The 14564-nt window shown below is 40.2% G+C and overlaps 1 protein-coding gene across 5 annotated transcripts in view; it reads left to right on the forward strand.

Annotated features, from left to right (window-relative positions):
- The window catches only part of LOC122553760 (protein transport protein Sec24B-like), a 131644-nt gene that overhangs the window by 99891 nt on the left and 17189 nt on the right, over window positions 1–14564 (forward strand). For all 5 annotated transcript variants that reach the window (XM_043698060.2, XM_043698051.2, XM_087980220.1 and 2 more), the window contains 3 exons: window positions 4479–4685; window positions 7149–7272; window positions 14309–14467. In XM_043698060.2, the coding sequence (XP_043553995.1) occupies window positions 4479–4685; window positions 7149–7272; window positions 14309–14467 (490 nt within the window). The remainder of the gene's footprint in view (window positions 1–4478; window positions 4686–7148; window positions 7273–14308; window positions 14468–14564) is intronic.

Consider the following 14564-nt stretch of genomic DNA (forward strand, 5'->3'; position numbering starts at 1 on the left):
CTTATGGGCGCATGGTGGCTCAGTGGTTAGCACTGCTGCCTCACATGCCAGAGACCAGGGTTCGATTCCAGCCTTGGCAACTGTCTGTGTGGAGTTTGCACATTCTATGCGGGGGTTTCCTCCGGGTGCTCCAGGTTCCTCCCACAATCCAGAGATGTGCAGGTTAGGTGAACTGGCCATGCTAAATTGCCCATCGTGTTCGGGGCAGTGTATGTCAGGTGTGTTCATCAGGGATAAATATAGGATAATAGAATAATCTAATCTAATTATAACAGTGTTTTGTTAGACTTGTGTAACAGTACTGAGCTGCCAGGTGGTGTCCTCGAATGCTGCCTGAACTGCTGTGCTCTTCCAGCACCACTCATCCAGAATCTGGTTTCCAGCATCTGCAGTCATTGTTTTTACCTAATCTAATCTAATGTTTACAACAAATAGATGCAAATAATTAGCAAGGACCAGAGTCAAGCTTCTTTTATTAACAAATCCATTTTAACTGGTTCCAAGCAACTATACCACATCTGGCATCAAGACAATTAGACTCGAGTACAGGCAACTGGTTTTCTGAATTCGAACCTGCAACCCAGTCAAGCGTTACTGTTACTTTGTCAGCTAGAGGGGTTCATAATGCTAAGGAACATGAAAATAGATAGCTCTAGATAGAAATGTAGCACCTAGGAAAACCAATTTGAATGTCACATACACATGCAGTAACTCACTCATGATTGAATCTATGTAATAGTAATGCTATCAGTCCTCAATTGTGTAAGGAACTGCAAATTAAAATGCAATTCAGAAGCACAACAAAGTACATAAACCAGTAAATAGAATGCTACAGGGAATATCAGAACCTATGAGAAGTTCTGGTCAATGAGTATCTCTAATATCGGTCTCCTTGGCTGCACTACATGATATTTGAAAGGAGGGAAGATCACAGGCTAAAGACAGATAGACAAGGGTAAACTTGCTTCCCTATCCAAAATCCGGTTCAAGTCATCAACTAAAGTCATCAACAATATTTGCTTCATGGGGATTCTATTTGACATGTATTTCCTCACTGGAGTAACAAGTAATTATTATGGCAAAATTCACACAGATTTGAACCCAACCCACTTACTTATTGTAGTCAAGGTTGATCCAGTTTGCTCTCAGCAGGCAAATTAAAATCAGTTTAAACCTATAACTCTACTAATACCTGCTGTCAGCCAGATTTGAGGAAAACAACGTGAAACCTGCCAGGTAAAAGGAGGATTAGATTTATCAAGCCTTTACAGAAATTCAAAAGCCAGGAGTAGAGGGAGCATCTTACACTGGTCCACTAAGCTAATCCTGTAAATCCAGAAACTGCAATTCTAATATTTGTGACCCCTTCAGAATTTTGTCCAAGCTGCTGCCACCATAATCTTCTGTGATGCCCATGATTACCGAGCTATAAAGTTTCTTGATAAATGTCAAAACCCATTGTATCTTATCTCTTGGAAAGTGCAGGGATTTCCCAATGGTGTCATCAGGTGTGAATGAACCAGAGGCTTCTGTCAAGGAGTCAACTTAGGTTGTTCCTCCTCCTTTATAGACTTGTGTTATGACCAATTTTCTTAGAATGAAGTATCATAAAGTAGCTGAGGAAAGCATTTATTAATATGCATAATTTATTATTTAATTTCAGCATGCTATAGATTTGGTGCAGTCAAATGCATTAATGCCTTGTGCCTGAGGGAAACAATTTGTTTCTCCAATGTCTATGTAGGTGGGTATATGGTAAAACAATACCTAATTTATGTCTTTAATGCACTGATTACAACTCCTGAAATATTAATTACAGCTGTCAAGACAAACCCTGGAGAATAAATCTTGAGGAAAAATGAAAGATGATAGATATTCTTCCTAGTTAGCTTGCATGAACAATGCAGCAATTATACTCTTTGTTCCTGAGACAGCTCTGTGTTGTCCTGTATCACGTAATAATCAAAAGACTGCCACACGTTCTGTCGAACTGTAAAGTCCATGCGACTGTCTTGACAGTCAGTGTTAGGCTAAAACTTTGAAATTCTGTCTTCTGTAATAAAACAAGTTCACATTCTATGAGTAGTTAACTTAGTTTCTTATCAATCGCGCTAAGAAAAATTCACAAACCCTTTAGATTTCTCTTCAGATATTTTAAGAAACAACAGAGTTATATTGACAAAAGCTGTCATGGAAGCAGGGAAGTCAGTTTACCATGCTGCTTCCTTCTTTGTAAATTGTGCAGAAATCCATTCTATATGGTGTTTGATGTAGGGATTTTTACAGTTGACAGGGAACTAGAAAACTGGATTAGAAAACTGAAATAAAATTGTATCCTATTTGGACTGTAAACACTTTAAAGTGTTTGCCATTTTCTAGTCTTAGTTGCACATCAGACTATTTCATAAAGAAAATAATCCAAATATATAATGAAAGCAATAAAGATTAACTTTAAAAAGAATTTCACATTTCATTTCAAAACTAACATTTAAAAATGTATCAATTAATAGAATATTTTGCGTAGCAGTCTTACTGGCTGAGAAGTATTGCAAATTGTACTATAATCTCATTGTTGATCATATTGTTTAGCATAACTTTGCTGGAATTACACACAAACATTTGGTCATTAGATGAACAGTACAATGAAAAATTTGCAGTAAATTGAAAAGGATTAACTTTTTTAGTGTCCCACAATGATTGCAGAATGTTAATGTTTAATGAGCATGGATTAAGAATTAGAACCTGGATAAGAATTGCCATTGTCGTCCCCATTTAAGCAGCTTGGTTTTATTTCTTTCGTATATAATTTGGTAAGTTTAATTCCTATTCTCCTTGACCCTTATCAAACAGTGTTTGGCAGCATCCGAGGAGCAGGAGAGTCGAAGTAACTGTTGAGGTGTAAGTGGCAATGACTATGCAACATTATTTTTATTCTGTCTTTGCCTGTTAACCATGTGTGCTCACTTATAGCTCACTTCTCCTCCTTCCACTATGACCCACAAATTGTGCCTCTACCACTGCACAACTCCTCAACATTGAGGAGACAGGACACAACTTGCAGAATGTTTCATAGTACATCTCTGGGACACATGCACTAAGCAACCCCACCGCCCTGTGACCGAATACTTTAACTCCTCTTCCCACTCTGCCATTGATATGCAAATCCTGGGCCGCCTCCATCAGCAAACTCTAGCCACCCCACACCTGGAGAAAGCATGCCTCATCTTCTGCCTTGGGACCCTCCAACCACATGGGATCAATGTGGATTTCACCAGTTTCTTCATTTTCCCTGCCCCACCTTATTCCAGATCCAATCTTCCAACTCGGCACTAGCCTCTTGAACTGTCCAACCTGTCCATTTTCCTTCCCACCTATCTGCTCCACCCTCCTCTCTGACCTATCACCTTCACCCCATCTTCATGTAAATATCGCATTTCCAGCTACTTTTGACTCCCTCCCCCCCCCCCACTGCCCCCTCCCTGATCCATTTATCTCTCAGCCCCCTTGGGCCACCCCTTCATTCCTGATGAAAAGCTAATGCTCAAAACATCGACTCTCCTGCTCTTCAGATGCTGCTTGACCAGCTGTGCTTTTCCAGCACCATACTTTTTGACGCAACTTAAATCAGCCGACTTGATCTGTATGATTCAGCTACTCACTGGTTAAACTTACTGACCTACCAAGGGACGACCTTATATATTTCTAACAATCAGTTTATACGAAAGAAAATGTCCCTATTATGCATAAACAAAATTGTTTCACACCAGTGCCCATTGGGATTTTTGTTATACATAAGCAAAATAATTATGGGTTTTTTGTGTCAATAAATCAATGTTGCCTTCTCTACTGACAAAGGCACCGACGCAGTAAATTCTGTGAAAGCACTAAAAGGAATCACTCAATACTTAACAGGTTCTAATGCAGAAAAAAGTCATTTTTTTAGAGGAACAAAAAACAAAAATTAAAAAATGCTGTTTCATTTCCCCAGTGTGTAATTACTGTTGGAGGCAGCTGTTTTATTGGTTCCGTATCTTTCTGTTTGTGTTTGATGACTTCTTGTTGTGATGAAGGCATCATCTGGCATATCCAAACCCGCTGCTTTTCCCTTACCTCCTGTCCAATAGCATAACGACACAGCATGGTATTCCTCACCTTGTTTTTTGGTTCATGAAACATTCTGACCCATTTTTATTGCTGAGGGAATTTGTACAGTAATCCACTGTCCCAGCAGAATTATCTTGAAGTGATGTATATTATTGAATGTCCCCTATCAGATCTGCTACACAGAATATATGGAAAAATCACTGATATATTGCCAGGCTTCTTCATTGTAGCATTTCCATAATTTTTAAATATCAGATAGATGGTACTGAGGAAAAATGTGATGATTGCTGTAAATCTTTACTGAACATTTGTCAGCAAACTGTATAAAATGTGTTTTATTTGTCCTGAAAAATATTGTGTTTTTTTATTTGTAGCTTATTAAAGATTTACTGAAAGTATTGCCGACAATGTTCACCAACACAAGAGAAACCCATAGTGCATTGGGCCCAGCTTTGCAGGCTGCATTTAAACTTATGTCTGCAACTGGAGGACGCATCTCTGTATTCCAAACACAGCTACCATCCATAGGTGTCGGTTGTCTTCAATCAAGGGAAGACCCTAATCAGAGATCCACCGCAAAGGTAATTGGCTTTTGATCTCAGATAGGAAAAAAAATCTTATTGTAACATATAGATGATTGTGCATCACTGTACACACCTGTTTTTGGGCCTGAGCAGCTCTGAGTAATCTCTGGATTCTCTGAGGCCTTAGAGCAATCAGTACAGAATGGATATGTAATTAGATGGAACGCAGAACTCTACAATAATTGCTATTCTTTAGAGGTATGGTTGCCAGTTCCAGTTGGGATTATTCCTCGGAAATTATTGCTGTGGTCTGAAATGTTACTGTGTTTATTAAACTGATTGTTCGGCCATATGAATGTTTCCATACTGTAGAAATGTTTCCTCGATTAAATACGGATGTGGAGGTACATGTAAACTTACGGTCTATATGCTATAGGTAAGAGTGAGCATGCTCAATGTAAATGGCCCATAGATGTTTAATCTGTTCCAAAGAACCCCTTGATTGCTTGGTTAACTTGTGAAATGATCAGTCAGTCACCCAGGCATTGCTGCTGGTAACCTGGAAGTAAAGAACTTTTGCTTTATGATTCAACACAGCATTTTTTGGAATGGTTGTACTTCCACAGGAACACCCATCCTGGCTGTCACTGATCTTACCTGGACTGCCTGTGGGTTTGATGGAGAGGCAGTTTGTTGCACTGTCGAGAGTTATCACAGGGCAATAGTGTTAACAGCAAGCGAACTTGCTTTGCCTGCCCTGCTGCTCTGTTGGCAAAAAAATTCAGTGTCATATTTTACATGTGTGAACATGACAAGCATGTAGTTGATGAATGTGACTTTTAGAAGTTAAATCGTATGTGACTTTAATTTTTGCCCCGTACATTTTATAGACTAATGGTGGAAGACAAGGCTATTTCAGGTGTTTCAGCCAATATTTAGAATGAGAATTAGATTTTATTGTCATGTGTACTTGAGGACAGGAGTACAGTGAAAAGTGTACAAGTTGCCATTTTCCTGCACCATCTCAGAATACAAAACACAGGATTAAAAAATAGAAGCAGAAATAAAAGAAAAGGAAATATCCAGATCACTCCACCCCCTCGGCCATGAGGCCTTGCTGCCAGAAAAACAGCCACAAAGTCCATCCCATAGTCTGCAAACACTTGGGTGCCGCAAAACCCTGCACACCACCATAGCCAGGACACCATCACCTTCGCCGTCAGGTACCAGGGACCAGCCATGTCCTTAAGCCATGCCCCTGCCACTGGAACCATGTTGCCATTCTTAGGTGCCATCTTGCCTCCACCAATTGTCGTCGCCGTGAGTTCGCTGGGCCGATCTCAGCAATGCAGCTGCTGCTAAAACTGCTGGGTCCTGAACTGGTCCCAGATTTGACACTGGGCCCATCATGCTGAGGCCGTTGATGCCTCATTCTGGCTTTTATTGATGCCACTGCCACCTCTGGGATTGCCATTTCAGCATAGAAACCCGCTGCTGCCAACACTCTGGGAAGGAACTGCTCCTGCTTTTCTTCCTTTTGTCCCATGCTAATGAGTAACTTTTCACATAGAACCATGTTCACCTTGACTGAATCCAAGTCCTGACAACTTTCTGCTTAATGAAAATGTCTTGCATTGTTCCTGTGCTGATCTAAATTTATTCAACTTATCAATCTTTCCTTGCTGACCGTGACAAAACACGTCATAAGCTATGGTGGTGTTCAGAATGGTCAATGTTTCACTAAAAAGAGCTTTTTTTCCTATTCCTATGATTTAATCATTTTTACCTAGGCCTAATTTAAGGAATGCTGCATTAGTAAACTTAACTGAAAATTAAAAGTGAAAAATTGCTTCTGACTAAACCATGAGAACAGGACGAGACACCAGGTTTACCCATTAAAAGCCAAATTTGAAGCTGAGTTCACAAACATAGACTTTATATAATGACAAACACATGGAATAGTAGAGTTGAAACTCTCTGAATTATACAGAAAACAATTGCATGCCATAATTCAGGAGCATACGGGCAGGACTTTAAGGGGTAGCAGCCAGAGGGAAATGTGTGGGATCTATTTAGCTGTATAAACCAAGTGGAACAAATGTATTTCCTCATAAGTATTTCTTTTTTGAATGATATGTCACCAGGGCCACCTAATTATAAGCAGTATACTTTGAACTCAGACTTCAGAAATTGTGGCTGACCCTGCTGTGGTTAAGACAATCCACTTCAAACCTTGAGACAGCTGTCAAAAATCAATCAATTTGGAAGAATTGAATCTTTACAAAGAGTTGTGATGGCGGAGTGGTATAACCTATGTGATGGAAGAGGGGGACAATGTGAAATAAAAGTTTTTAACAAACCAATCCTATTGTTTTTCCGATTTTAATAATCAATATGCAGAAGTAAGAGTTAGAACATAACACATCCTGGCACGTAATATTATTTTCTCACATTACTTTCCTATTTGCAGTTTAATGAGCAAATCATAAATCTCTGAAATTCTATTTAATTTCAATTAAGGGTGTGCAACACCTTGCTCCAGCCACAGACTTTTATAAGAAGTTTGCTTTGGACTGCTCAGGCCAGCAGGTGGCCGTGGATTTATTTCTACTGAGTGGACAGTATAGCGACATGGCTTCACTTGGTAAGAAAGCAGTTTTCATTTCCATTATGTTACTTCAATAAAGAAATTCTGTTCTTTTGAACCAAAGCGATTCAATAGTTTTTAAAAAAAGATTATTTAATGATCTTAGGCCCTGCAACAGATGATTGGACTGTATAATTGAAGTTATCATATACAAAAATTATGTACAGCTGTTTAAAAATACCATTGACTTAAAGAAAAGTAGAGAATTTAATTTATTGAAGAAGCCGTGAGATTGCATGTTAAAACTCAATTCACCAGAAGTAGTCAATGAATTTGTTACAATTTAAAACCATAGTCATGGAAAAGAAACAGAAAGAACTGTGGATGCTGTACATCTGAAACAAAAATGGAAATTCCTGGAAAAGCACAGCAGATCTGGCAACATCTATGCAAAGAAATCAGTTAACAGATGCTGCTAGACCTGAGCTTTTCCAACAAGCTCTGTTTTTGTCTCAGAGAAAATATGTTGTTTGTTACTGGGAGCACATATGAACACGTAACATGGTTAAATAACAAGTTCCCAAGTAAAATCTGTTATTAAATCCGAAGTTTTTTACTTCTTAATCTCATTCTGCACAGTAATGGCTGTTTTTAACCATATAGGCATCATGTGATTAAACTCCAATGAAGTTTTTTTTTAGATTAGATTAGATTAGATTACGTTTACAGTGTGGAAACAGGCCCTTCGGCCAAACAAGTCCACACCGACCCGCCGAAGCGCAAACCACCCTTACCTAACACTACGGACAATTTAGCATGGCCAATTCACCTGACCTGCACATCTTTGAACTGTGGGAGGAAACCGGAGCACCCGGAGGAAACCCACGCAGACACGGAGAGAATGTGCAAACTCCACACAATCGCCTGAGGCGGGAATTGAACCCGGGTCTCTGGCGCTGTGAGGCAGCAGTGCTAACCACTGTGCCACCGTGCCGCCCTTGTTCTTCAGTAACAGGGTCTGCATTCTCTCCACCCAAGGGGGTGCTCTTCTCTCCAATTCCTTTCTCTGAAATTAGGCTGCTTTGCACAATTTGAGGTAGTTGCTGTCCGTGTATGCTGGAGAAACTGTAAGGATTGGGAGAGTGGCCATTAATGTTTATGGCAGTGAAAATGGTTATTTTGCAAATTCCAAAATGGGGATTTAAAGTGTAGCTCTGTCACCTGCCATTCAAAACAAGTTCAAAAACTGGAATGCACCTCTGTTCTGTGTGTATTACTTGATTAGGAGCCAATGAGTGAACTACTTAATATTAGGCATTCTTATTATATTTGAACAGACATATTATAAACCTGATGGTGCTTTGGAGAGCTGGTGAAACCCAAATGTAAAATCCTGTATACAATGTTAATTTGCAGATGATACGAAGATTGGTGGAGTTGTGGATAGTGAGGAGGGCTCTTGTCGGCTGCAAAGGGACTTGGATATGATGCAGAGCTGGGCTGAGGATTGGCAGATGGAGTTCAACCCTGCCAAGTGTGAGGTTGTCCATTTTGAAAAGACAAATAAGAATGCAGAATACAGGGTTAATGGTAGGGTTCTTAGTGAGGTGGAGGAACAGAGGGATCTTGGGTTCTATGTTCATAGGTCTTTGAAAGTTGCCACTCAGGTGGATAAAGCTTGTAAGAAGGCCTATGGTGTATTAGCGTTCATTAGCAGAGGGATTCAAGAGTAGTGAAGTGATGTTGCAACTGTACAGGACTTTGGTTAGGCCACATTTGGAGTATTGTGTGCAGTTCTGGTCGCCTCACTTTAGGAAAGATGTGGAAGCTTTGGAGAGGGTGCAGAGAAGATTTACCAGGATGTTGCCTGGAATGGAGAATAGGTCGTACGAGGATAGGTTGAGAGTGCTAGGCCTTTTCTCATTAGAACGGCGAAGGATGAGGGGTGACTTGATCGAGGTTTATAAGATGATCAGAGGAATAGATAGAGTAGACAGTCAGAAACTTTTTCCCCGGGTACAACAGAGTGTTACAAGGGGACATAAATTTAAGGTGAAGGGTGGAAGGTATAGGGGAGATGTCAGGGGTGGGTTCTTTACCCAGAGAGTGGTGGGGGCATGGAATGCGCTGCCTGTGGGAGTGGTAGAGTCAGAATCTTTGGTGACCTTTAAGCGGCAATTGGATAGGTACATGGATGGGTGCTTAAGCTAGGACAAATGTTCGGCACAACATCGTGGGCCGAAGGGCCTGTTCTGTGCTGTATTGTTCTATGTTCTGTGCTTCAAAGCAGGCTGTTTGGCATTTATGTAATCCAATACATTACTAAAATATATTTCACACCATGAATTCCTGTTATCATTTTTGTGAATAAAAATGATAATAAATTTTATAATTTAAAAATAAATTGATTGTATAACTTAATATACAAAAGTATGAAAAAATACAGAAGCAAGTTGAGTTAAAATTTGAGTCACAAAATAACTATAGAATAAAGTTCTATAGTTATTGCCGCCCACTATAGTTAGTGGGCGGCACGGTGGCACAGTGGTTAGCACTGCTGCCTCACAGCGCCAGAGACCCGGGTTCAGTTCCCGACTCAGGCGACTGACTGTGTGGAGTTTGCACGTTCTCCCCGTGTCTGCGTGGGTTTCCTCCGGGTGCTCCGGTTTCCTCCCACAGTCCAAAGATGTGCAGGTTAGGTGAATTGGCCATGCTAAATTGCCCTTAGTGTTAGGTAATAAGGGGTAAATGTAGGGGTATGGGTGGGTTGCGCTTCGGCGGGTCGGTGTGGACTTGTTGGGCCGAAGGGCCTGTTTCCACACTGTAAGTAATCTAATCTAATCTAATCTAAAGCACAATCAATATTCTGTATTTATTCTTGTATAAATCTCCTATATAACAATATCCTGGGGGCTAAATTTGCTATTGTTCTTCTGGTTGGGGGGGGCGGGGATAGGTGTTATTAAACTAATGCTGCAGAGGGGTGGGAATCTGAATTTTAATTCCAGTGTCCAGGAGGTTGAGGGTAGTGAGGTCAGGGATGGATTTGCAAGGTCGCAAGAGGGCACCGGCAGTCAGGATGTTAGTTTGAAATGTGTGTGTTTCAATGCCAGAAGCACCTGGAATAAGGTCGGTGAACTTTCAGCATGGGTTGGTTCCTGGGATTTCAATGTTGCAGCCATTTCAGAGACATTGCTAGAGGATGAACAAGAATGGTTGTTGCAGTTTCTGGGATTTAGATGTTTTAGTAAGAACAGAGAAGGTGGTAAAAGGGGAGGGGAGGTGTGACCTTTTTAATCAAGGATAGTATTACAGCAGCTGAGAGAATGTTTGAAGACTTATCCACTGAGATAGTTGGGGCTGAGGTAAGAAACAAAATGAGAGGTCATCTTGTAGAGAGATTTGTATAGGCCTCCGAATCGTTCCAGGGATATGGAGGAAAGAATAGCAAAGATGATTCTTGATAGGAGCAGAGTAACAGGGAAGTTGTTATGGGAGACTTTAACTTCCCCAATATTGACTGGGAATACTATAGTTCAAGTAGTTTAGATGGATCAGTTTTTGTTCATTGTGTGCAGGTTTTCTGATACAGTCTGTAGACAGGCCTACAAGGGGAGGTGCCATATTGGATTTGGTACTGGGGCATGAACCTGGCCAGATGTTAGATTTGGAGATAGGTGAGCATTTTGGCAATAGTGACCACAGTTTGGTTATGTTTACAACAGCAAAGGGCAGGGATAGGTATATACCGCAGGGAAAGGGGTCTAACTGGGGGAATAGGCAATTATGATGCGATTAGGCTAGATTTAGGATACGTAGGATGGGGAAGTAAACTGCAGGGGATGGACACACTTGAAATGTGGAGGATCTTCAAGGAACAGGTCCTTGATAAATATATACCTGTTAAGCAGGGAGGTAGTTGTCAAGAGAGGGAGCCATGGTTTACTAAAGAAGTTGAAGCTCTTGTCAAGAGGAAGAAGAAGGCTTATGTAAGGATGAGGCGTGAAGGCTCAGTTAGGGGGCTTGAGAGTTATAAGTTGGCCAGAAAAGATCTAAAGAATGAGCCAGGACAGAACATGAGAAGCTGTTGGCAGATAGGATCAAGGCCTTCTGTCGGCATATCAGGAATAAAAGAATGACTAGGATAAGATTAGGACCAATCAAAGAGAGTAGTGGAAAGTTATGTGTGGAATCTGAGGATATTCACTTAATGAATACTTTCCATCAGTATTGACGTTAGAATAAGGCAATGTTAGTGAGGATACAAAGATGCAGGCTACCAGATTAGATGGGATTGAGCTTGACAAAGAGGAGGTTTTAGTAATCTTGGAAGGTCTGAAAATAGATAAGACCCCTGAGCCGGATGCGATTTATCCTCTGATTCTCTGGGAAGCCATGGAGGAGATCACAGAGCCTTTGGCTTTGATCTTTATGTCATCATTGTCAACAGGAGTAGTGCCAGAAGACTGGAGGATAGCAAATGTTGCTCTCTTGTTTAAGAAGGGGAGTACGGACAACTCTGGTAATTATAGGCCAATGAGCCTTACTCCGGTTATAGGTAAGGTGTTGGAAAAAGTTATGAGAGATAGGATTTATAATAATCTGGAAAGGAATAATTTGATGAGAGATAGTCAACATGGTTTTGTGAAGGGTAGGCCGTGCCCTAACTAACCTAATTGAGTTCTTCGAGAGGGTGACATAACAAGTGGTTGAAGGTAAAGCGGTTGATGTGGTGCAAATGGACTTCAGTAAGGCTCCACACAGTGGGCTATTGTCCAAAATATGGAGTTCCAGAATTGAAGGTGATGTCACTATTTGGATCAGAAATTGGCTAGCTGAAAGAAGGCAGAGGGTGATGGTTGATGGGAAATGTTCATCCTGGAGCTCAGTTACCAGTGGTGTGCCGCAAGGATCTGTTTTGGGGCCACTGCTGTTTGACATTTTTATAAAAGATCTGGATGTGGGCATAGAAGGATGGGTTAGTAAATTTGCGGATGACACTAAGGTAGGCAGAGTTGTGGATAATGCTGAAGGATGTTGTGGGTTCCAGAGGGACTTAGATAAGATGCAGAGCTGGGCTGAGAAGTGGCAAATGGAGTTTAATGCGGAAAGTGTGAGTTAGTTCACTTCAGAAGAAAAACAGGAATACAGAGTGCTGGGCTAATGGTAAAATTCTTGGCAGTGTAGATGAACAGAAAGATCTGTGACCTGATGCATAAATCCCTGAAAGTTGCCACTCAGGTTGATAGGGTTGTTAAGAAGGCATATGGTGTGTTGGCATCTATTTATAGGGGGATTGAGTTTCAGAGCCACATGGTCATACTTCAGCTGTACAAGAAACTGGTAAGGCCGCACCTGGATTATTGTGTGCAGTCCTGGGAAGGATGTGGAAGCTTTGGAAAAGGTTCAGAGGAGACTTATTGGGGTGTTGCCTGGTATAGAAGAAAGGTCTTGCGAGGAACGGCCGAGGGAACTGAGGCTGTTTTTGTTGGAGAGAAGAAGGTTGAGAGGTGACTTAATCAAGACATATAAAATAATCAGAGGGCTGGATAGGGTGGACAGTCAGAGCCTTTTATCTCGGATGGTGAAGGCTAACACGAGGGGACATAGCTTTAAATAGAGGGGTGATAGATTTAGGTCAGATATTAGGGGTAGTTTCTTGCCTTGGAGAGTAGTAGGGACGTGAAACAGCCTGCCTGCAACAGGTTCTAGACTCACTGACGTTAAGGGCATTTAAATGGGCATAGGACATACATATGGATCATAATAGAACGGTGTAGGTTAGATGGGCATCAGCTTATTTTCACAGGTCAGCGCAACATCGAGGGCTGAAGAACCTGTACTGTGCTGTAATGTTCTGTGTTCTAAATCTTATTTATTCTTTCTTCTGATAACTCGCTATTTGTTATGCCCTTGCCTTTAAGTACATTGTGTTTCAGAAACTGTACCTAAGCAAATCAATTTAATGTGATAGAAAATTGCTGAAGAATTTGGTTGCAAAAGATTTTAGATTTGAGGAGCCTAAGCATTTTCTACAACTTTTGCTTGCCTACTCATAGTAGGTTTGCATGCAGTAAGAAAATGCTCTACTCTTTGGAAGTGTAATATCTTAGAAATCGCTTTCTTTTCTAGTAACAGCCCTCAAAAGATTCATGCTTTTGTGGTTTATGGGAAGGATTATGTTTTTTATTTTGACTTAATAACTCTGCTAATGCATAGAACATTTATGTTTATGTAATGGTGCACAAACATCACTGTTTGCTGAAAAGGTAAATCCTCTCTCTATCCTTCATAATGTGGAGACAGTAGTGTAGTGGTACTGTCATTGGACTAGTAATCCAGTGATCTCAGGCTAATGCTCTGGCAGCGAACAGAATTTGCACACAGTTAATAAATTAATTGTTAAATTAATAAACAAAATAACAACAGTGACCATGGCAACTGCCATCAATTGTCGAAAGACCCTGACTGGTTCACTGAAGTCTTTCTATGAAAATTAATTAAACATTTTACCCAGTCTGACCTAAACGAGACTCCAGACTCTCATCAATGTGGCTGACTCTGAGTTGCCTTCCACAATTACCTAGCAAGTCACTCAATTTAAAGACAATTAGGCATGAACAACAAGTGTCAGTAATGTTCACATCCCAGGAAAGAATAAAGATTTTAAAAGTCCAAAACAGAATCCTGAATTAAAAAGAGCAAAGATAAAGGCACAAGAAAATGTAAAGGAAAGAAAACAAATACTACCTTGAAGTAATATAGAAGAAAAATGGAGTAAAAATAAACATAATGAAGACTACCAAAATAATTAAATATAACTAAAATAAGAATTGCAAAAAATAATGTTTAGACAACTAAAAAAAAAGCAGGGCTTAATTTCTAACGAGTTTCATTAATTAGTTATTTTATGTCTTTCAAAAATATTTGTGTTGATGTCACATGCATACACTAATGTCCAATGCTTCTGAACACTCACAGTAATTGATTTCTCACCAAATGACTGTTTTTGCAAAAGACTTTGCACATTTTGCAACAAGTGACTATTAGCAAAATTTACATCTATTTTATGATAAATGTGATGTTTTCACAGCTTGTATGGCAAAATACTCTGCTGGATCAGTCTTCTATTATCCATCATTCCATCACATTCACAATCCTGCTCAGGTAGAGAAGTTTCAGAAAGACTTCAAACGGTATCTCATTAGAAAAATTGGATTTGAGGCGGTTATGAGGATACGTTGTACTAAAGGTAATGTTTCATCCTGCGTATGGATCTTTGATAGTTTTATGGACCATGCATGTACTTATTAAAGAGTGCTGCATGAGCATATTTTGCTTTGCACTTC

This window comes from Chiloscyllium plagiosum, unplaced genomic scaffold, assembly GCF_037043375.1.
Source record: "Chiloscyllium plagiosum isolate Xiang-an unplaced genomic scaffold, Cpla_swu_hap1 HiC_scaffold_1, whole genome shotgun sequence".
Taxonomy (NCBI): Eukaryota; Metazoa; Chordata; class Chondrichthyes; order Orectolobiformes; family Hemiscylliidae; genus Chiloscyllium; species Chiloscyllium plagiosum.